The sequence below is a fragment of the Gadus morhua genome, chromosome 20 (genome assembly GCF_902167405.1).
Source record: "Gadus morhua chromosome 20, gadMor3.0, whole genome shotgun sequence".
NCBI lineage: Eukaryota > Metazoa > Chordata > Actinopteri > Gadiformes > Gadidae > Gadus > Gadus morhua.
In genome coordinates, this window is record NC_044067.1 from 11,201,043 (window position 1) to 11,225,067 (window position 24,025).

The 24,025-nt window shown below is 44.5% G+C and overlaps 2 protein-coding genes, 1 long non-coding RNA gene and 1 pseudogene across 3 annotated transcripts in view; 2 read left to right on the forward strand and 2 right to left on the reverse strand.

Moving 5' to 3' along the window:
- The window catches only part of ahr1b (aryl hydrocarbon receptor 1b), a 33,598-nt gene extending 24,720 nt beyond the window's left edge, over positions 1-8,878 (forward strand). Inside the window, exons 6-11 of the mRNA XM_030342611.1 lie at positions 637-770; positions 1,042-1,244; positions 1,856-1,965; positions 2,683-2,824; positions 3,226-4,789; positions 6,233-8,878. Of these exons, the coding sequence (XP_030198471.1) occupies positions 637-770; positions 1,042-1,244; positions 1,856-1,965; positions 2,683-2,824; positions 3,226-4,789; positions 6,233-6,382 (2,303 nt within the window). The 3' untranslated portion in view covers positions 6,383-8,878. The remainder of the gene's footprint in view (positions 1-636; positions 771-1,041; positions 1,245-1,855; positions 1,966-2,682; positions 2,825-3,225; positions 4,790-6,232) is intronic.
- On the reverse strand, positions 8,828-9,429 carry LOC115532740 (uncharacterized). The gene is made up of 2 exons (XR_003974111.1): positions 9,170-9,429; positions 8,828-8,993 (listed from the first exon to the last, which is right to left on the reverse strand). It is a non-coding gene; the product is annotated as an uncharacterized LOC115532740 (long non-coding RNA).
- Positions 9,430-13,451: 4,022 nt separating this feature from the next.
- On the reverse strand, positions 13,452-17,714 carry LOC115533520 (uncharacterized protein K02A2.6-like; annotated as a pseudogene).
- Positions 17,715-20,368: 2,654 nt separating this feature from the next.
- Positions 20,369-23,145, forward strand: LOC115533610 (E3 ubiquitin-protein ligase TRIM39-like). The gene is made up of 7 exons (XM_030344194.1): positions 20,369-20,488; positions 20,970-21,076; positions 21,580-21,627; positions 21,821-21,872; positions 22,287-22,313; positions 22,420-22,446; positions 22,535-23,145. Exons 1-7 carry the CDS (start codon positions 20,473-20,475, stop codon positions 23,068-23,070), a joined length of 813 nt encoding a protein of 270 aa, XP_030200054.1. The 5' UTR covers positions 20,369-20,472; the 3' UTR covers positions 23,071-23,145.
- Positions 23,146-24,025: the final 880 nt, after the last annotated feature.

The window sequence follows — 24,025 nt, forward strand, 5'->3', positions numbered from 1 at the left end:
TAGCACATCCCGACTTGCAGCCACCTCCGATTGCATAGTAAGTAGACAATGTTCTTTCTTTAGGATAGGAGATAATTGGCAGAGCCAAGTCCAAATGACCCCTTAATCTCCATTTAGGATTACAAGGTGTAGCGATCAAAGATCTTTGCCGTAGGATACTTTGGGCCTATGTGCTGTGTCCGGGGCCTGTGTAAAGACCCATGCCTCAGAAATGACCTACATAGCTCCACACTCCTCCACTAGAGGCGCTGGTGTCATCCTAATCTGGGTGGAACTCAGCAGTGCGATAAGGGACCCATCCTAATCGGCAGTCACATAACGATTCATTTGACGTTAACCCAACACCTACGTTACATAAATTCTGGTTAGCAGTAGAAGAAGACATGAATAAAGGACAGAAGTTGTGGGTACAAAAGTTGTGGATAGAAAATAGATAGGGAGGGATCTAGCGGAGGGCTGAACCACAGTTTCACACTTCTGAGGAAACACCGCATATCAGAACCACGACGCCATGTTCACACTCTAGCCCACGCCTGATCCACCCGACCCCGTCCAGTGAGAGAAGGTTGATTTGACGGGCCGCATGTATGCAGTTCGGTTCCTCATGTCTGTTTCTGTGTTGGTTTTGTTGTGTAGAAATGGAGCAGGAGAGCGGCACCGCTGTGGTCACCTATAACCCGGAGCAGCTGCCCCCGGAGAACTCCTCCTTCCTGGAGAGGAACTTTGTGTGCCGCTTCCGCTGTCTGCTGGACAACTCCTCCGGCTTCCTGGTAATGGGAGTCAAGTCTAATCTAGCCTAGCTGTTAAGCATCTTATACCAGGGGTCTGACCCTTATCAATGACCCAAGTCAAATAGCATAGTGTTGGATATTTCGGGTCTTTTTTTTACGTGTTACCAGTTGTTTTTTTTTCTTTTAACATATTTTTACTTTGATCGGTTCCTAAACTACTGTAATTTAGTTTGGCCCTCATGGGCATTATATATGAATTTACTCCAAGCTGGTGCATTAACTCCCCATTATGTATTTATCGCGTCTCAAGGCTTTGACCATGCAAGGGCGCCTCAAGTTCCTACATGGGCAGCACCAGCGGCAGGACAACGGGGGCAAGGCACCCCCCCAGCTGGCGTTATTCGCCATCGCCACGCCTCTACAGCCTCCATCCATCTTGGAAATCAGGACCAAGAACATGATCTTCAGGACCAAGCACAAGTTGGACTTCACGCCAATGGCCTGTGATGCAAAGTAAGGCTTCCGGCAGACAAAATACTAGGATTTACTCACGTGCAGATATAGTTGATTAGATTAGCTGTGTGGTGGCTTAGTCATTAGCGTTGTTGAACGAAAACACAGAGCTCATGCTCCTATGGTCTTAGCATGCCCTCTTTTGAATGGAATATGTGTGTGTTCATGGAATAGCTGTGTGCATTCGTGTGGGTTTATTTCAACTCAAATTGTGTCATTGATGGATATTTATAGTCATGGCAGAAATGTTCTCACAATGATGAAGTTGTTTTGATGTAATTATAAATGCAAAATATGCACATAAACACACACATGCATATGTATGTACCGTTGATTTCTTGACGTACATTTGTGATCCATTCGGGGATATAAATAAAGTCCAGAAAGCTGGTATAAAAGGTACCAAACATCAAAGAAGATAATAATTTCAACAAAATATTTGAAACGTCTTTATTTCCATCATGCTGGATATAGTTTGATATGCTTCAATGATATTACTATAAAAGAGTGTGTTCACCTTTCCCAGCCTAATATGCCTTTGTAATATTCATCTCCATAGTCCAGTGTGTGGAGATGAACACAGTCTTACCGCACCGATCTCTCTCCTACAGGGGGAAGATAGTGCTGGGCTACACCGAGGCAGAGCTGCGGGTCAGAGGGTCGGGATACCAGTTCATCCACGCAGCAGACATGCTGTACTGCGCAGAGAACCACGTCAGGAGTGAGTACCCAGGATGCACCACGGCGAGAGACAAGTGGCCTTAAGAGACACCATCACAATTATCATGACAGCCCTGCAAGGAATGACCCACGTACCTGTGGGTTTCTGCGCTGTAGGAAGTGAAAACTGTATTTTATGTGTAAACATATGCTAACTCAAGGAGACAGACCCCCCCAACCCCCCATCTCTGTTTAACTGAGAATAATATCTTGTGAATTCTCATACAAACACACATACACATACGAGGACGCCTTGTCTGACCTGGTCAAAGATGGTGGTCAGCGAGTTCAGCTTTCCCAAGTAATCCTGCTGGATTACGCTCCAGATTGAGCAAAGCTGCAGAGCCGCCAGAGGAACGGATAGGGCCCTGGCAAATCCAGGACATGAACCAGGCATCAGAGATGATCCATATACCAACACAGCCACACAATGAGGGGGGGGGAATACCTCCAATGCAAACACTCTCTCTCCGTCTAACACACACTCACTCACGCACACACACTCACTCACTCACATGTCAACATGCTACCGTTTCGACCACACATTCCTCTTGATAGCGGGGGTCAGAGTCCCAAGTCTGCTGACGCCAAAGCTGCCACTCAGCCAGTGTGTTTCGAAGACATAGAAACCTGCGCTTCTTTCACGTCACACTTGATACAGAAACTGCTTATTGAGCCCACGCTGAGCGGCTCTCCGCGGCCTGTCCTGTGTCCGCAGTGATAAAGACGGGCGAGAGCGGCCTCACGGTCTTCCGGCTGCTCACCAAGGACAACCGCTGGAAGTGGGTCCAGGCCAACGCCAGGCTGGTCTACAAGAACGGCAAGCCGGACTACATCATCGCCACACAGAGGCCACTCGTGTATGTTCCCCTGCAGCGCACCGCTCAATACAAAACAGACCAGCCCAGCCTGGGGATTGGTTGTAGCGATGAAATATGGAATATGGATTTACATGTATTGGTTACGAGACCATGTATAGGACAATAAACGATCTTGTATCTTGCATCTTGTATCTTGTATGTACATAAAGGTTTAGGGACTAGAGCTATGTGCCATGATATGACCAAAATCTGTTATTTAGGTGCTGTGATTAGAAACTTTAGTTGCAAGCAATTGGTTGAATTAAACATAGTGATGATTACATTTACATTTGCTACTCCTCAGCTCAATTGGTTCACGGTTTATTTATGACACAGTTCAGAACCTAGTAAGTGCTTAAGTAAGTGCTACTGTCAATAGATGCTGATTTCTGTCTCCACAGAGAGGAAGAGGGAGGAGAGCACTTGCGCAAGCGTTCAATGCACCTCCCCTTCACCTACGCCACTGGCGAGGCCCTGCTGTACCAGTCCAACCACCCCATTCCTGGATTCAGCGACGGGATCCATGAGAAGAACGGCAGCAAGTCCAAGAAGTGCCGGTCGGAGCGGGCCGCGAGGGAGGGCCTGGACCCTAGCTCCCTGCTGGGGGCCCTGATGAGTCAGGATGAGTCTGTGTACGTCTGCCAACCCGCGCTGGAACCCAAGCTGGCGTTCCACAGCAGCTTCCTGGGAGATCAGCTGGGCTTCTCTGAGTCCGAGTCCCATCCAGGGGTTGACAACGGATGGGATGCGCCCGGGAATGGCATCAACGGGGCCGGCCTCCCTCCGCCAGCCAACAGCTTTGACCCGCTTCTGAGCACCCTGGACTCCCTCTCCCTGGGCGACCAGAACTCAGCCACAGCCGAGGAGGAGGGCTGCTCCAACGGAGAGCTGTTCAGAGCCCTGGAGAGTCTGGGCCTCAGTGCCGAGGACCTGGAGCTGCTGCTGCTGGACGAGCGCATGATCCGGGTGGAGATGGACCCGGACCGCGTGCCCTCCCTGGACGACATCCTCACCAACGACGAGATCCTGTCCTACATCCACGACTCCCTGGAGGCCAAGAGCGACGAGGCGGAGGAGGCGGGACAGGCCCCTCCCGTCCTCGCCGTCGCCGCCGCCATCGACGCCGCCGCCGCCGCCCCGACAACCACGGCGGTGTCGCCGGCCTACGTGCGCACCCAGCTCCCTCATCAGAAGGCTCCCCTGGTGGGCCAGGCCCCCATCACTCTGCTGTCCCAGCAGATGCAGCAGCATCTCAGCATGAGTTCGGGTAAGGTGGGGCAGGACTGGGTCAACCACAACCACCACTCGGGGCTTAACGGGGATTACCCGGCGCAGGGTCAAGCCCTCACCGACGGACAGTGGTCAGCCCAGGACATTCTTCACGGTTCAGGGATGGCCGCGCGCACGGGACAGTATCCTGCGACGCAGGGTCTGCAGCTGGACGGGGAGCAGCAGCGGCAGCATCAAGCACACCCCCTCTACCTCCAGCCACAGCCGCAGCGTCCCACTGACACGCAGGGCCCTCTCTCGCTGCAGTGCCACGCCAAGCAGAACGGCGAGAACCTCAACGGTCCATCCAACGGTACCGGCACAGACCACCCCCTCGGCAAGAGCCCGTGGCAGGACTTTGGGTTCGGGCATCCCCCCAGGGAGAACCTCTGTGGCCTCAGTAACGGCCAGGCACCCGTCACAGCCCCCTCGCTAGACGCTTGCATCGATTTCGCCATGCCCGAGCTCCAGAGCATGGATTACCCCGTCAACGGGGGCGGCCTGTACCAGGGTGTCGAGGCGGCGGTCTCGTCCTACCAGAGGATGAGCCACAAACGCCAGCAGGAGCAGCACTTCCAGCCGCCCTTGGCCCACACAGCCCTGGAGCAGATCCTAGGGCTGAACCAGCCTTGCAGGCAGCTGGGCCCCTATAGCCTGGTGGCCCCCGACATCGCCCATGAACCCAACCACAGCAAGGTGAGCAATGATGTGGAGATTATGGTTGCTTTAGGTAAGTGTGTGTTTTTGTGTGTATGGTTGTGTTTGTCTGTGTGTGTGTGCGTGTCTGTGTGTGTGTGTGTGTGTGTGTGTGTGTGTGTGTGTGTGTGTGTGTGTGTGTGTGTGTGTGTGTGTGCGTGCGTGCTTGTGTGCATGTGTGTCGGTTTTTGTGTGTGCCAGTGCGTGTGTGTGTGTGCATGTGTCTGGTTGTGTGTGTCTGACTGTGTGTGTGTGTGACTGTCTGTATTACTCATTCGTCACCACTACACCCATAGCGGTAAACATGACGGGACTAAAGGTCAGTGGCCAGGAACATAGTGAATGTGTTACATGGATTTTAAACAGGGGGTTTATTGGCCATGTGTATCTCTTCTATTTATTGATGTGATAAATAGAAACGGTTTATGACTAATAAACCACAGCAATTTTTATGACCAACTGTTCCTGGCCTTTTGTTTGGAGCTGTGATCAATAGTGTTGTTAATCTAAGGAGGTTAAGTTAATCACATTGCATGATTATCTGTTGTATTCTAGCTTTTGACAAGATTCATATGAATCTTTGCAGCCCCACGTTTCAGCCCTTATAAGACAGATCCCCCAACCCTCTCTTCCTCCCTCTCTCATTTGTTTGTTTGCTCTCGCCAAATCTTTGTCGAAAACGTCCACATTACCTTTTTCTAGAGATTCTTCAGGGATTCTAGAGAATCCCTGAAGAGATTCTTCAGGGATTTTGTTGTGTTTTGACTGAATAATAGGCCATGGTTATATATCAGCCAGCCTTGGAACGAATGTAATAAATAAACAGAAAGTCAGACATAGAGCTTCAAAGTGTACTTCATTCATGGGAATGCAGTCTATAAATTTGAAATTATTCCTTGGCTGTTGATCCTTTGTGCCTCATAAAACAGAGAGTGACAATAAAGGCAAATTGATTTCAATAATAGACAAGAGAGTGACAGTTCGGCGGAGCTAAATGAGCTCTTCAGCACATTTCTTATATTTTGTCCTTTTTATACTTTTATTTTATTATACTATAAAATTGTTGTGAGCAAGATTGGGTGAACAAGGCTACATAATGTTTTGTGTGAAGTAGAACCTTTTGCAATGAAAATGAATAGGACACATTAAAATTGACATCAAGGTTGTATAGATAATTAAAGTGGAATTTAGATAACTCGGTTAGATAACGGTTCGTATTGACTTTAGTGGATCATTTTGATCCATATTAATCTGAAATAGAATCTGTATTTTTTTGAATAGATGTGCTCTGCGCAATCTTATTCATTTGAATAGATGTGTTGATTTATTTTTACAAATAATCAATAGCTGCATATTTGTCAGTAGAAAAAACTTGACAGTCAAGCACATATGACCTTGCCGACCTCCACATCTCCCGCTCTGACCTCCTTCTGACTTTTGCAGATGGAAAATGGCTGCATCCTGAACGGCTCTTACCAGGGGAACTGTGCTCTGCCCAATGGGAATGGAGCAGCGCCCCCTAACGGCCAGATGCCAGGCCCTGACTCTCTACCCAGCCTAGCAGACCCACAGGTCACAGACTTCTACCTTTGACCGAGGGGGGAAGGGAGCCAGTATGCTGCCATTACACTCTTACGTCTTATTTAGAATCACCCTAACAACTAAGCCCAGCTTTTTACTTCTACTAAAAAATTTGAAAAACAAAAATAAGCATTTTGGTTATTTTGTGTGTGTCTGTGTGTATGTCTGTTCACACACACACACACACACACACACACACAGTGTGTGTGTGTGTGTGTGTGTGTGTGTGTGTGTGTGTGTGTGTGTGTGTGTGTGTGTGTGTGTGTGTGTGTGTGTGTGTGTGTGTGTGTGTGTGTGTGTGTCTGTCTACAGGAGAGAAAAAGAGTAATATTTTACATTGTACATAACATTATCATTTAAGTCCTTTGTTTACAACAATGCAGTCAGAGCATGGGTCAGGTTGCCACCATTTTGAGGACCAGAGACGAGAATTATGTCTGTTCTTTTCAGTGTGCTTCCAGAGTCCTTGCCCTCCACCACCCTGAGATTTTTTCTTAATTTAATTTTTGTTTATTTCTTGTTTTTTTGCGACGTGACATCAGCAGCCCTAGTATTTTGAGTCATGAAACAGGAATGTAACTTTTTTTTTTCAAGAGTTGGATGAGTCTTTGTTGTACAAAGAATGATGAGATTAAGTCACGTATGTCAGAAGTAGGAATGATACAGCACGGTGAAATTATGGCTAGAAATACACTGCACTTTATTTCAAGCCCCCCTCAACCTCATTACCACTGTTAGGAATTCAGTTAAGGTTTTGAAGAAACACGTTGCATAATTTCCCCGAAGCAACTGTTTATGAAGTCTTTAGCAGTTAGTTAGTGGTGTTCTGAGGTGGCATTCAGACAACAATTTGATATTGTTATAGCGAAATCCCTCCTAGATGATTGATAGCATAGATATATATTTTTTCTCCCACTTGAGGTAACTTTTTTGTTGGACCTGTTGATCTGGTACCTCTGGATTTTTATTTTGTTTACGGTGCTAATATTTTACTGTGACTGTCAAACTTGAATCACTTGATTTACATTTTCAATATTTATTGATGTCTACATGACAAGTTTTTAATTTGTTTGTAAATCACATCATTGCGGGAAGAATTACCTTTGTGTGAATCTCTATTGTTCAAAATGAAAATTGGTCAAAATGAATTCCTTGCTTGTTTATTTTGGGAGTAAAGTCATTCTACTGGGGCACTCTACTACCTATATGTTTCTTTCAAGTATTCTCGTTTTCTCTTTACATAATGGTACAATTACATTTATTTCAAGTCAGGAACTGCAAGTAGGCATATATATGACGAGACAATCACAAAACCAAATGTGAGTACAGATATTTAAAACGCACACCAAGAAAATACGCTTTTTCTGCTACAGATACAGTTTTGAATGTTTCATGTACATAGCAAGCATTTGGGAAAATTACACAAAAATAGAGCTATTTCGTCATAAACATGCTGAAAGAGATTTTCATGTAGCCTAGTTATAACAATTATGTCATTAGTATTACAATTAATGTGATCCATATTATATTAACTGTTGAAATGTGACACACGAGTACAGAAATAGTTCATTTCTGGTTTCCTTTCTTTTCTACAACAGAATTGTTTGAAATATTTATCTTGATTTCATATGACCTGTTAGAAATGTCCAAAAAATCAACTGTGTGCAGAAAAGCTAACAAATTATGTACTAAGAAACACAGGTACCTGTACATTGATCGACGTCTTTTCACTCCTTTTAAACACTATTTCTCAACCCACTGCTGCTTATTGAGGTACCTGGATTTTTATTGTGCATTGTAAATGCTACTCTCCCATCACAAAACAGCTTGAATCTTGCATCAGTCTGATAACAGTGCCATACTACTGAGACCTGTGATGATATAGGTCAAATGTTTGGAGAAACGTTCATTCTGTGATTTGCTTAGCCACGCTAGCAACGGGCCTACAGGATATAATACATGTGTATGGTAACAAAACATTTTTGACCCATGTCTTTTGACTGCTTGTTCGAAATATTTTACTTTGTCCTTTGAAATAAAGGATTTATTCAATCACGTTGAAAAGAAAGTGGTCTCTCAAGTTTGTAACTGTGTCAGTGATGAACAGCTACATTTCAAATGTGAAAATAATTTGCCGTTCCCTTGCAAAATGTTCACCATCTGAGACTGTGGTCTGCCAGAAAGGGTTCTGTCCTGATGTTTGTTGTTAGTGTCCGGTTACTAAATGGCCTGCCTAAGCTTTATGTTTGTGTTCAATTACACTGCAGGAGTCCTGTGGATTTCTGCAACATTAACGACTCAACATCAAACATATTTTGGGACCTCAGAGATAATGGAGTGAAAGTAAAACACTGCTTTGGGGGTCTTCAGTATAACGCTCAGTGGCAGGCAAGACTGGGACGTCCGAAATTGCAGCATGTTGAATGACGCATAATAATGCATTTACATGTTACAGGGTCTGAAAAAGTTGTTTTATTTGTGAATCATGATGAAATAGTATAAAAAACATTTTTTTCTGTATTCATGTGGACAAACAATATTGTTGTTTGTCCAAGTAGGTGGAAGGCTTTTTGGGCATTTGATGTGATTTCATCGTTCTTTGGGAGTATTATCTCTCGAGGTTCTGCAATCAATAGACCAAAATGATTCATGAAAACAGATTTGTCAGTGCAAAATCACAAGCCTTCAGGCCTAATAGTATTACAATAGAACAGCTTCTAAGTAGGCCACAGACAGATATCCCGTCCTTTACGATGCATGATGTTGACGATAGAGACCATTCTCCTGAGGTGGACTCACCCACTGCGATGGTTTCTCTGGGACAGTGCACAGCAGTGCTTTGTGATGACTGGGCCCGCCAGAGGGGCACAGTGACAGTGTCGCTGCGCATATGAACGATGAGGGGAAGTCAAAATATTGTGATGGTGGAGCAGACATTACCGTGCACGCTTGGTTGGTCTAACATCATAACTCTGTTCCCCCTGTGGTTAAAAGCACTGGAGCGACTCACTTGCGATAGGGCAAAGTTCCATCGGAGGATACGGCAGATACAAAAACCAAGGTTAGGAAATATGCGTGATACAAGTGCAGTTCAACAACCTTTCACTGAGGGCCGTCTGAATTTTTGTCTTGTCACGCAATTCCTGTGTAACCTTCACATTATTTTTTAAACCTTAACATGTGTGACATCCCTAATACATTTCTGAAACTTTGAAGGCCAATGTGTGCTTGTGATCACATTCTGGCAGATCTGAAACATCCAAAGGTATAAACCATTTTGAAGGTTATATTCTCACAAATAAGCGAAGTCACAGTACAAAGTCTATGCAAACACCTCTGACGTTTGCCACGACAAGGCAAAACAAAATTACGTTTCCCATTCAAAGGTCTACAAATTAACTTGGTGAGCAATTCACAATGAGGACAAATTATTGAATTCAGCTCAATTAGAAACGTTCAGTATGAATGTGTGTGCCTGAGTGAGTGTGTAGTCCCGTTCTTTATCATTGTTGAGGCAGCGTCGACAGATGCTGCCTTGCTGCAGCATTATACAAAACCATGGTTACTTTTCATAAATATAGGCTAATCCTTTTTCATGGATATGTATGGCTACGTAATTCCACAGTATGCATGGACTGAATGCGGCCCAGCCACAAACAGCGTGGTTCCCAGAGGCTGACATTACTACTATAGGTTCTCCAGGCCTACGTTGCTAACCAACCCTTCATACGAAGTGACAAGAAAAGGACAGAGAGGGATGTTAGATGTGGGCTGAATTAGCGGGCCGTGCATGGGGGAGGGGGGGGGGCTCAGGGCCGTGTATTTGTGCAATCATGTAGCACATCTGTGTTGTCATCAGTGGCATACGGCCATGGAGAAAAAGAATATCTTACATTTCATACGATAACCCCGGCCCCCGACAATACCGGGAAAGATATGAGCCTTTCAGTGGAGGTCAAGGAGGTGCGTCGAAAACGTCCCTTTCCATTTCCTAATGATGAAGAAGCGGGGCCACGGGGTGAAGCGGCCATGTTTGTGGGGGCGAATAAATGCTGTAGGAGACACAATGACGTCAGACAATTTGCCTCTTTCCAAGATACCAAGGCTGAGACTAAAACCACACACACACAAACACACACACACACACACACACACAACAAAATAGACCAAGCATGCCCAAGGGACACTGTTAAAGGTAGCCAATTGCGGAGATGATGTCTTTTTCCAGGCTGAGGTTGGCCGCGGGCAGCGGAGTGCAGACATAATGACTAGGCAATTAGTTTCTCTGGACCAGCGAAGGAGGAAGGCGTTTCTGCCCGGGAAAAGTGAATCATCGACCCCAATCTGGGAATCTCTGCCCCATCAGAGCGGCTCTGCGAACATTAAGGGAACTAGGATGCTTGGACTGTTTCTACCTCACTAAAAGGAAAAGATTTGTATCGTGTTTATATACACACACAAACCGTAGGTTTTGTATTTACAAAACAATATTTTGAGGATTTGAGAGACAGACAAAAAGTCTCTCACATCCAGATTCTCTAAAAAACAATTTCTGTTAGGGAAAGGTTTGGCAAAATAAAAAGGCTCTTCAACAACAAATCCTCTTTCCCTCATTCTCTATCACAGGTGCTGTAGGCAAGATTTATGACATAGAGCTCCATATCCTATCAGAGAATAAACTGCTATGAGAATGTCTGTTCTGGTTTACTGTACCTGCCTCTGTATAAGACTATTCCGATTTGAAACCAATTCTCTTTTATTTCTGGGATGCCCTGATTGGTTCAGAGAATCCATCTTGCCTGTTGATCACACACAGCACAAACAGCGTTATGTCAAATCAACCAAAGGTGCTTGATGCAACACTTCTCAATGGTGGAAAAATGTAGTGAGGGAGGGGGCATTTTGGGGGGGCGGGGTTGTTTATGTTTTCAGTATTGCCCTCTTCTAGTCTCTCTTAACAACTCTCAGATTTTACCTCCAGCCGACTTAATGGCTACCGAGCAGTTAAATGGAGTGCATGTGGAGTTTAAGTAATAAGGTCCAGGTGACCGGGTTAGAACCAGCTTCTTCAGATATAAGACCATTGCTGTGCAGGGCACCATGGGACCCCAATGGGTTAGTGTCAGTAAGTCAATCTGTTTCGAGGAACATATAGTATGTCAATTGAAATGAGAGAAGCTGTGTAGCTAGATATTGATAGCTACTTGAGAGGGCTCCAAGGCAATAGATTAAAATAAGAACACCTTTAATTAAAACTTGAACTATTTTTATATCCTTAGTTTATCATTATTAGTTCATTATTATGAACTAATGACTACTTCCTTAGTTACAAGGAGAACATAACTTATTTATTGAAAAAAACAGCACCTTAACTTTCTCAACTAATTGTAGCCTCAAATTGCGATCCAAGAAAGATAATTGTGTGTGTGTGTGTGTGTGTGTGTGTGTGTGTGTGTGTGTGTGTGTGTGTGTGTGTGTGTGTGTGTGTGTGTGTGTGTGTGTGTGTGTGTGTGTGTGTGTGTGTGTGTGTGTGTGTCTGTGTGTGTGTGTGTATGAGTAAACTAAATTTGTTTGGGTCACTGTAAAGGCACTTAAAGTTTTCTTTGGGGGATTGAGAGTTTTCGTTTTTATGTTTTAAATAGCTACAGGGGACAGCAAGGCAATTTCAAAGTCCATTATCTCTGGCATACTGTTCTAAAGTAACTGCCAAAGTTGAATAAAACGTAATAGATATTGATAGTAATAATAGATAGGTTCCTATAGTTTTAGTGCGGTTAAAGATTGCCTGTGAGATAATTTAGGTCCCATTTATATTTACTACAAAGAGATTATAAAGGCCTTCGCCAGGATAGAATTGTAGGATTGTGGACACAAAACATGTTGAACATAAAGGTGTGTACTGAACCAGAATAATGTTAATTCCTGATCACATTACAGATAGATTACAGAGCTGTATCACTAGAATCACAAAGCAGGACATCATCTCCCTCTAGGGGCCAAGGCCTGTTAAAAAGATACAACGGTAATTAAAATAAAGTAAAAGATGGGCTTGTATGAAAAGATGGGCTTGTACAACTAATTCATGATCACCCCTTATTACCAATTGTTCATTCATGCATTTGTCCCTCCAACGAATTTGGCATGATGGAGCACACCAACATTAAAAGGATAGAGAAATTCATTGGGACCTATTTAGTTCAATCCAGGAGTCAAGCATATTGTGAGGTCTCACCGGACTTACTGCTCATTCGCAATGCTAGGTTGAATATGATCAAAAATCAATGTTTTTAGCCCCTGGATTTCTCATGTATATCAATATATATATCACCAATATATTAAGAATATTTAAATTTTAGATGTTTGCCTCAAGAGTATCTTTGGTTGCTTTGACGTTAGCTTATATTCCCCGTTGTGCCTTATCGGCTTGCCACTTTCCCTATTGTTTCTGTAATGTTTTTTTTTTTCCTCAAATTCTGTAAAAGTCCTACTGCAGCCTATACCATGAGTCGAAAACTCTTGATATTTTCAGGTATGGTTACCAATGCGCCCCACTACCCATAAACCCAATTGTGGTAGCCTACTGCCGCGTCCCCTGCGTCTCCTTACTAGATGGACCTGGACTCAAAATTCTTTCATCATATTAATCTCTAAAATCAGATGCATCTTTTTCACCCTCGACTTCTGCTCTAACAATTTTTACTTTTCCCACAATTTCATAGAAAAGCCAAGCGTCCACATTCTCAACCCATTTTGCCTAATGACCATTTTTGTTATTGTATATGGCTATCATTAGGTGGATACCATTAACAGTGCAAAATTTCAGATCTGTACTATTTTAAGAAAGCCCTTAATTCTCTTGTGAAATGTGTGCTTGGAGTTTTCTTGATGTTGTGTGCTATCAATCGACATTTTCACCATGTGAATGAGGCTTCATGCAGTTCAGGAATTTCAGTGGCTCAACTACTATTGGTTCTGCCCAGTGCCACTTTGGAACTGCCATAACTGTGGTAACCCGAGGGCATTAATGCACGCACACTTCGAACTCAGTTAGGGACAGGGTCTTTACTGAATACCATCTCACGGCATAACAGTCAAAGTATGAACGATACACTCAAGGTGCAGAGCGAACTGTAGAGCCGCCCGGTGGCGTACACAGGTATAGGCACACAGGTTCCGGGGTGCCGGATATAAATGAGTGCAACACTAATTCAGTCTATAACACTTCTCCCCCTTTAAGTAAACACTTATAATACGGTTAAGCAAACAAACTGACTTTGCATATATGTCCCCTTATAAAAGTAATAAAATAATATTGCACTTAAACAACTTAAATTCACATTCCACCTTCACAAATTTTAGCAACAGGCAATCCACAACAACCTGTATGGCACAACACAGTCTATTTTTTTGTTTAACAGTTCAGTCTCTCTGGAGGCTTGTGTTGCCTCTCTGACCTTCTTAGTGAAACATTAGAGTCCACAGACTGGGTACCAGACCACTCCACTAGGAGGAATTAGGGCAGCGGCCGGGGCAGGTGAGGCAGTTTGCTCAGAGAGTCCATCAGGGGGCAGCAACAGTCCATCAATGCCCACAGGTGCAACACAGTCCATAGAGCTGCTCACACTGTCTTTGTGCGAAACACACCGAGACCCCTCCCCCTCTGCATCAGTGCGGACACGCACGTGATCTGTGTGCCTGCGAACCTGCCTGCCATCCAACAAGTCAATCACAAAAGAAACTGGACCAGACTGGCGGTGGATGACTCCAGGCAGCCACGGTGAGCCAATGGCAAAGTTCTTGACAAACACACAGTCCCCCTGCTGTAAAAGCTGCTCTCCTGCATGTTGGTCCCGTCTCACTTTTTGGTTCTCCTGCGATCGGGCAACTTTACCCCCACATCAGGGCGAAGGAGGTCCAGATGAGATTTGGGCTTTCTCCCTAGCAACATCTCTGCTGGAGGCAAACCAGTGGTTGTGAGTGGAGTAATCCGATACTGGAATTAGAAACGTGCAAGCTTAGTCTCCAGCGTGTGCCCTTTCATTTTCCGCAGTCCATCTTTCAGTGTCTCAACAGCACGTTCTGCTAAGCCGTTGGAAGCAGGGTGGTACGGTGCAGACCGGATATGTCGGATTCCATTTTTCTCCACAAACTCTTTGAACACTTTACTGGTGAAAGTGGGCCCGTTGTCACTGACAACCGTATCTGGTAGGCCGTGGGTGGCAAAGATGCTTCTGAGCGTGTCAGTGGTAACTGGGGCTGTGATATTTGACATGATGTATGCTTCCATCCACTTGAATGAGCGTCCATCAGCACTAGGAACATGTGACCCATAAACGGACCAGCAAAATCCAGATGGAGCCTTGACCACGGACGGGCCGGCAACTCCCATGGGTGGAGAGGCACAGGTGGGTGCAGCTTCTGGTTACTTTGACAATGTGAACATGCTTTTACATTTTCTTTCAAAGCACCATCCATCCCAGGCAAACACACAAACGACCTGGCGAGGCTCTTCATCCTTGACCCCCCGGGATGAGCTTCATGCAGCACTTCCATTATCTGAGCCCGTCCCGCAGTTGGAATAATCACCCTGGAGCCCCAGAGGATACAGCCATCCACCACACTCAGCTCCAGCTGACGCTTGACATAGGGCTTGAGCTCCTCCTGTTCAACTGCTACTGGCCAACCCTGCAACAGCCATAGCTTTACTTGCGACAGCGCCGGGTCTCTTTCAGTCCTCTGTTTGATTTGCTTTGCTGTCACCGGACAGTCAGACAGTCTGTCTAACAAAAACAGTCTCTGGAAGTAGGTTTGTTTGGCTCGGTGACTCTGGGAGGGGAATACGGCTGAACGCGTCAGCATTTGCATTTTCACTTCCTGCTTTATACACAATGTGATACTGATACGCTGACAAAGTTAATGCCCAGCGCTGCACTCTTGTTGATGCCATGGGTGAAATTCCTTTAGGCTCACTAAACAGGCCCAGCAAGGTCTGTGAAAATGGTAAATGGGCGACCATACAGGTACTGGTGGAACCGTTTCACAGCAAAAACTACAGCTAGCCCCTCTTTCTCTAGCTGAGATTAACCCTTTTCCGCTGATGTGAGAGTGCGAGACACGTACCCAATGGGCTTTTCATCTCCGTCCTCCATACAATGTGAAAGGACCGCCCTCACGCTGTAGGGTGATGCATCACAGGATAAGACAACCTCCTTGGCTGGGTCAAAGTGCACGAGTAGTGTTGCGTGCAACAGTTCTTTTACCTGCTGGAAAGCTGTCTCTTGAGCTTGCTGCCAATTCCAGGAACAGTCTTTGTGCAGCAGCTGATAGAGGGGGGCAAGCACAATGGACAGTTCAGGCAAGAACTTCCCATAATAGTTGACTAAGTTCTGCCACATTCTTTGGACTAGGAGCCTCCTTTATCGCCCTCACCTTCTCTGTCATAGGGGAAAGACCCTGAGCTGAAATCCTGGGACCCAGGTAGGTGACACTTGGAGCCTGGTAAACGCATTTACTGCGCTTTAAACACAGCCCGGCCTCCTTCATTCTCTTTAGCACCTGGTCGAGGTTTTGCAGATGCTACTCTTCTGTTTTACCTGTCACCAAAATGTCGTCTCGGTAGACGGCAACATGGGGAATGTTCTGCAGGAGGTTGTCCATGGTGAGTTGAAAAATCGCTGGGCTGGACGCAACGCTGAAAACCAGGCGGTTGTACTTGAACAGTCCCTTGTGGGTGTTGATGGTCACATATTGTTTAGAGTCCTCGTCCAGCAGCATCTGTTGGTACGCGTGACTCATGTCCAGTTTTGTAAATGTTTGTCCTCCTGCCAGTGTGGCGAACAAATCCTCAACTCGTGGCAAGTGTCAAGTTGTGAGGCTTGGTTAATTGTTGTTTGTAATCACCACATACCCACACCTCACCATCCTCTTTCAGCACAGGCACAATCGGGGCTGCCCAGTCAGAGAACTCCACAGGTTCAATATCACCTGACCTGCTGCAGCCTATCCAACTCCGCTTCCAACTTAGCCTTCATAGCGTATTGCACCGTGCGTGGTTTACAAGAACGTGGCTTTGCTTTGGGGTCCACGGTCAACTTTAATGTTGTGCCGCGGATGGTGCCAAGCTCATCCTTAAAAACGTCTGCATACTTTGATAGGTCTCCATCCACTCTCATCTGCATGATTTCCCCCCAATTTAGGCAGATTTTCTTTAGGAGGTCCCGTCCAATCAGACTAGGTCCCTCCCCATCTACCACTATCAGCTTCACTTTAGCCGACTGGCCTTCATACATCACGTCTACTTCTATAGCTCCCAGTAGAGGAATGCACTCACTGGTGTATTGTCTCAGTCTGATGTCAGTCTTTCTTAAAGCAGGCGCTTTTCCAGAGCACCACAACCTGCAGTAGGTGGTATGACTTATCACCGAAACTGAGGCACCCTTGTCCACCTCCATTGTCGTCTCTTTTCCATTTATTTGCAGCGTTGCGCAGATCGGGGCTGCCCGGGGTTCACTGTGGTCAATATTAAACATGTTAAATAAACACTACTCCTCCGGTCCTTCGCTTTGCAAATGATGAGTTTTCATTTGGGGTTTTGACTCTTCCCACTCCTTTTTCCATGGCTTTTTAGCACCTCTGCACTTCTTGGCTATGTGCCCCATTTTCTGGCAGTTATGGCAAGCGGCATCTTTAAAACCACAGTCATTAGCAAGATGCGCTCCCCCATACCAGTAACAACTGACTTCATCGGCTTGCCTCCCCCGGCTTCTCTAAACAGACAGTGAACGGTGCACTGTGGCACACTGGCGTTAGCTGCTTGAATGTCTTTAGAGTTGATAGCTGCCGTTTCCATTGCATGAGCAATCTCCAGCGCTTTCTTGAAAGTTAGCGTGACTTCACCTAGCAATCGGCACTGAATGCTGTCACTGAATGCTGCCACAGACTAACCTGTCCCGTAGCATGTCGTCAAGCACCGGTCCACACTCAAAATATTCCGACAGTTGTCTCAGCTCCGCCACGAACGCAGCAACTGAAACTCTCACTTTGTGTGAATGTGTGTGGAACTTGAAGCGCTGAACAATCACTTGTTTGGTTTGGGGTTGTGATGCTCTTGCACCAGTGTCACCAACTCTTTGAATGTTAAGTCGCCTGGCTTCCGTGGTGTTGCTAAGTTGCGTATATACTTGTACGTCTTGGCAACGCACACACTGAGGAGAATCGATCTTTTCCTTTCCTCCTCCTCAATGCAATTCGCCAGGAAAAAGTGCTCAAGTCTCTCGACATATTCAATCCAGTCACCATCCAGCTCGACGAATTCACTGAGCGTGCCGACCGTAGTAGTAGCCATGCTGCAAGCTAAAACTACACGGAACTTCTTCTCCGAAACTAACTACACGCTACGTAGTCAACGATGTTTTAGTCATCGTCGCGAAAGCTGTGGTAACCCAGGGCCAATAATGCACGCACACTTTGAACTCAGTTTGGTCTTTACTGAATACCATCTCACGGCATAACAGCCAAAGTATGAACGATACACTCCGGTGCAGAGCGAACTGTAGAGCCCCCCGATGCCAGATATAAATGAGTTTAACACTAATTTAGTCTATAACAATAACCAAACGCTAAGGTGTGGCCGGAAATCACGTTGCGCGCAGGCTGTAAACAAACCAATTACCGTGCGTGAAGATGTCCGTCAACGAGAGCTGACTTTAGCAACACTGATCTCAGCCACTCCTTCTGTTCGCTGATTGGATGCAGAAAATTTAGACTGAGAAAACCCACTAACCCACTAACATACCGCAGACCCAGACCTACTGCTGAAGGGATATTAAAATTGAGCGGAAGTACTTAGGCGGGCGGAGCCAGGCTAGCATTCATGGGCGAGCCACAATAAATAGGGCGCTTGAGTTGATTACACATTGAACACGTGTATGTGGCAATGGGACGGCCTTGCGACTGATTCTACGACCAGTGAGCTGAAGCAGAAACATTATCTTAAGGAGGTCTTTCCGTCGAATTGTTATATATTATATGTTTATATATAATATATATATCTATAGTATATTACATATATTATTTATGCAGAAGTGCCTAAGTGACATGCCGTATAGCAGGACCTCTGGCAGTGACTTCATCAACAGTTAAGTGAACTTAAGAAATGCAATATTCAGCTGAGTGTATTATCTTAGTACCCCCTTTTGAATGCAACTTTCATATTACTTGACAAAAAATTACACCCTGAGAAAAGTGGAATTTAAGGGGGGAAACCCCGTTGACTCCCATTCATTCTGCACTCAGCGGCGAGCGCCCTCGCATGGACAGAGGTTCAGTCTACTTCAGATTGATGTGGAAGTGGAAGATCCAAAGACGTCAGAGAACCAGACGCAGTCATTTGGGATTCATAATTTCGTCTGGAGGCGCACACAGCTTTTGGCCGTGATAATATGTATTATATGATATAGATATCTATGCATGATATGATATTATTTAGATATAGAGCTCCAGGACTCCCGCCGGAGCACCTGGTGTGTTCTAAAACATTTACAGAACACGGCCAAAGGCTGCGTGCGCCTCACCATTGCGATACATCCACTGTAAACAGAGCACATGGTACCGTGGCCGCACACAATCGGTTACACTTGATCGATCTTTCAATGTAGGCTTTTCCCCGTGGATGTCTGAAGTGGCCACGTGAGAGATGTGCGTCACTCAGCAGCCCAGCAGGCGGCGCGAATGGTGGAATGGCCTGCATGGCTTTCGCGTAATAGAGCGCAAAAGTGTGGTTCCGGAAGTAAAAATTCATTTCATTTTCTTCATAGAGGTTTTGAATAAAATCCATAATGTCGTAACCATCCAAAGTGTACGTACCACGTGCTGTAATATTGTGAAACTATGGTATAGGCTCCTGTGGAATCCAGAAGTTAAAGAAAAACTTCTAGTTTTTAGAAAAACACGTTTAATTCACAATGTTATTTGAGACCACCCCTACTACTAGTACGCTACCAACAATCCTAAAGTGTAACTCAACATCTTTGATTGGTGGAGCTCGCTGTTATCATGGAAACGTTTATCCTCACCTGCGAAAGTCAAGTCGTCAATGACTTCTGCCACTGAACTCGATCGCTTACAACAGCAACCATTATTTCCCTTAGAACAATGGAAAGTTAGAGTTGCTGTAAGAGCTGTAGAGGAAATGAGCTCTACATGTTAAAAATATATATATGTTACAGCACTAGCAGCGCTTTTTAGTAATGTTGGTAGTATAAAAGCTAGGAATACATAATGATGAATGAAGACGTAACGGGAATACGACAATATAAACAATATAATAATGAAAGGTTATAAGACGAAGAAACGACAGAAACTATAGGATGTAACCATTGCGAAAAAGTTTGCAATGGTTTATCAGATGAGTAGTTCCGTCGCTCTTCAAAAAAAATAATGTATTTATTTTCAATTTATTTCTCATTTAACGCAAAAAAGTTGAATAGATGCAACTGAGTTACAGTAAAATCCTGCCTCCCGATAGGTTCAAAGTTATATGCATCATGAATATTGCGCTCGCTCGTGGACTTAACAGTTTGGCTGGCTGTTTAGGGTGTACAAAATGTGTGTGAGCTGTGCTGTGTGTGTGTGTGTGTGTGTGTGTGTGTGTGTGTGTGTGTGTGTGTGTGTGTGTGTGTGTGTGTGTGTGTGTGTGTGTGTGTGTGTGTGTGTGTGTGAGACTTTCGTAAACCAGTTTGGGAAAAAAAAAAAAGCGGCCCGCTGATGTTTTATTTATTGTGTATCTAATAGGGAGCGGTTTGATAAACAACCACGATGACGCCGGACCTCTGTATTCTTTTAAGAGCTCCAATTTAAATTAGAAACACAACTGTATAAAATGATCTTCTGTTGAGAACTTCTCCGAGATGGGTGCATGCCTAATCCAGTGTAGACTTGTTTCCTTGTTCCTCATACAGAGATCAAATTTCTCTAAATAGCTCTGGGTGGGGCTACACACAGTTGTTGTACCAACTGCCACAGTTCACATGGGATAAACAACCCAAACGTACGGAGGAGCTGATTTGTATCACCTGGATATGCAAAGTTTGTGAAGAGCAAAGATGACTTCTGACGCAGGTTGGTTTATTTAAAAACATTTGATTTAACCCACGGAGAGCTAAGCTGAAATTGTTATTTGTTACACTTACATCGATATAGCCTAGTGTCAGAAGGCTGTGTTTTAAAAGCCTAACCCTAAAAGCCTAACCCTAACCGTTTTAGGCCTGCCTGGGAATTTATTGTATTTAAGTGAGTAGCCTATATGTTCATACAAAACACATTTAAAACAGGTCCAAAGAAACCTGGAGGCAGTCAATTGAAAAAGAAAATCAAACATCATCTCCATTTCATCGCAAGATATCATGTGACTTTTGTATGAATTGTATGATTTTTAGGCCGAAATCGTTTTTTGTTGTGGACTTGAAATGTTAAAGGTACTTTGACTGAGTAGCAATTGGCATGTGTGATGTGCAATGTGTGATGGCATTGGTTACAGTGTCAGTGGTTGTCTGGTGCATATCACATTAAAGATATGCTTTGCTTTCACCATGTTTTACAGAGAGAGATAGACCTGCTGGCAGTTACAGTAGCTTTGGTCCTATCAAGGAGAAGAACAAAGTAATAACATGTAACTCACAACCCTTTTTAAAGCCAGAATTTGCTCAGGTAAGATGCTCACTAAAGCTACCAAAATCCTAATACCAGGGTGCAGTGTTTGCCCTGATTGTCCCCGCCTCCGCGCCACTACAAAAAAAAAAAGTTTCTGCCAAGTACAAGGCACATTCGCACAATGATCTGGTCTCAACAGATACCTTGACTGCTGGTTGTTATGTCATATTTGGAAGCTCAATCTGTACATTTTCCCTCCAAAAATCTCACCAGAAGTAACCATTTTATTTTTCGGGGGGGGGGGGGCATGCCCCCGGACCCCCCCTAGCGTTGCTAGGTTACCAACTCAGAGCACCAGTGCTACAAAGAGATCTAGGGGAAACACTGAGGGTGGGAATTACAGGGGGGGGTCATGATTATTAGATTATACCAGATTAGCTATAATTATTACCAGATTATAGCTTCTTGGTTATTATTAGTTGATTGTTGATTTAAGAAATGCAAAACATGGCTTGGATATGCTGTCATTTATTGTCTGTGTTGTTGTATGTCTTACAAAGGGGCTGATACAGCTTATGAAAAAAGTCAGCAAAATACTACTCTCAAAGGTGAGAACAAAGCCAGTCTAAGCCACTCAGAAGATAAACAGCATGGATTTTGGAATGTCCTGTGCTGGACATTGTTATCTTGAGTATCTTGCAGCAGGAATGACAAAAGGTTGCAATGAGATTTCAAATTGATCCAACCTGTAGATTCACTGGGTTCTAGCATTGATTTGTTTCTCTGTCTTTTTTTAAACAGCTGTCTATTGCAAAACATTGGGACAGAAATCAACAGCAATTCAACAGTAGAGGTATAGTTGTGCTAACCCTATCACTATAGTGGATGAGGATATACAGACAGACGCATACACACACACTCACTATGGAAAGCACTATGTGTAACTTAAAAAGGTTTATATAAATGCAATCAATCATTATTATTATGCTTATGGTTTAATTTAGATTTATAGGTGCTGTTTTAGTGCACATGGTTTGTTGGAACAAGAGATTGCCGCCCTGCTGTTGCTTATTGTTCAATGTGTCAATGACTCTTCACAAAAACAGTTTCGTTGTGACGTTGCACCTACATCCTTCTTTCTTATTTCTCTTGTTGAAGTCATACCTTTATAGGTATAGAGATAAAAAGAAAGAACATTGTTCCTGCTGAATGTAACCTAACCGGTCCTCTGTGTGTGTGCTTACGTGTGATTGTTTCCTTCAATTAGCTGATCCACAACATGTTCCTAATTCTGGTAAGTCTTACTAATTGTTACTTAAGTTTATAGGTAACTATAAGTTCTGTTTCAAGTTGACTATTGAAGATACAGGATGGATGACTATTTCCTTTGTACGTTACAGGATGGAAATTGATTACCAAGACTAGAGGTCAGTACAATAAAAAAAATTTAGCAACGCGTAGAAAAAAAAAGGTCTTATTTTCCCCTGCCTTCTATTCTCTAATACCAATTCACAGCTGAGGTCAGACTAGACCCATCTACCGCAAACCCGTGTCTGAAGATATCCCCGGACAGGAGAGGGTTGAAAATGGACGAGATCGTGGAGAGCATCTACGACCCATGGGAAGGCTTCACAAGAACCAAACACCAATATGACGGCTGGTGGTGCGTGTTGGGCAAAGAGGGCTTTGCTTCCGGAAAGCACTACTGGGAGGTGGATGTCAGAGGCAAGAGGGAGTGGAGGGTGGGGGTGGTCAGGGAGTCAGCTCCCCGAAATGGCTTTAAAAGTCTGAACCCGAAAACCTATCACTGGACTTTGAAACTGCAGCTGGGCCGGCTCATGGCCATGACGGTTCCCGTCACTAAGCTAGCCAGATGTGCCCCCGGTGTGTTGGGTGTGTTCCTTGACATGGAGGAGGGAAATGTGTCCTTCTACGATGTGAGGAACAGGTTCCACATCTACTCGTTCAATGACAGTTTCGATCTTGATGAAAAGATTTTCCCTGTGTTTGGCACCGTTGAGACGGGGAAAGAGATGCGCATCGTGAAATGAAATGAATTGCACTGCATTTAGCTGCAAAAAACATGGTCCAAAGGTTAGTATTCTAATTAAATGTGTGTAAATGATGACTGGAATTGGACAACTGAAAAATTCATATCAATAGGACTTATATATTATAAGAACAAAGCATAGTTGGTGTGTGAGCTTTAGAAATAGTTTTTGCCCTATTCCTGGAAGCCGGAACAGCCTTTGCTACATTTCATTTGTTGTTGTTGATCACACATCACGCATGTTGGTCCAATCATTTAAACCAGTCTCATGCACACAAGCTACATTAAAAAACTGAACTCACAGACCTTGTTAAAAGTAGTCAAGTAGGTTTACTAAAAAATTGTCTTCAAATATGTCCATAACAAGACTACGATATTATTAGTCATTGCATATTGTGGGGGACAAGTTGCATGCACTTCACTTGTAGATGGCACCACAACCTTCAAATCTCAACACAGACTCTCCATAACATTCTAAACATGCCTGGATCACTGCCACTCTCAGATTGAAGTAACCCTAACCCAGATTATAGACATATTCTGCACTTTTAGGATTGGGGCCACGGTAGCCTACCTTAGGCATTCGTCACTTTGAGTTTTCCCCCCATTTTTTAGAAGTAATGCTTTCTTCTCTTACACAGAGAGGCACTCTTCAGCTGGGCCGGTTCATGGCCATGATGTTGCCAGTCACTAATGGTTTCACTTTGTTTGGCACCATAGATATGGGGATACACATCTCACAATTACACCGCTTTGTGTGGTCACATGAATTGGCACAACTGAAAGTAAAGTCATATAAATAGGCCAATAACCAATGACGTTACCACCACAATGCATGAGACTGGTTGGAATTATTGAACTGGGTGTGATATCACGCAAGAGAAATGGAATGCAAAGCAGTGCAGCTTCTTGGAAGACAGAAAGATTAGCTGTGTGCATTATCGCTCCTTTCCTAC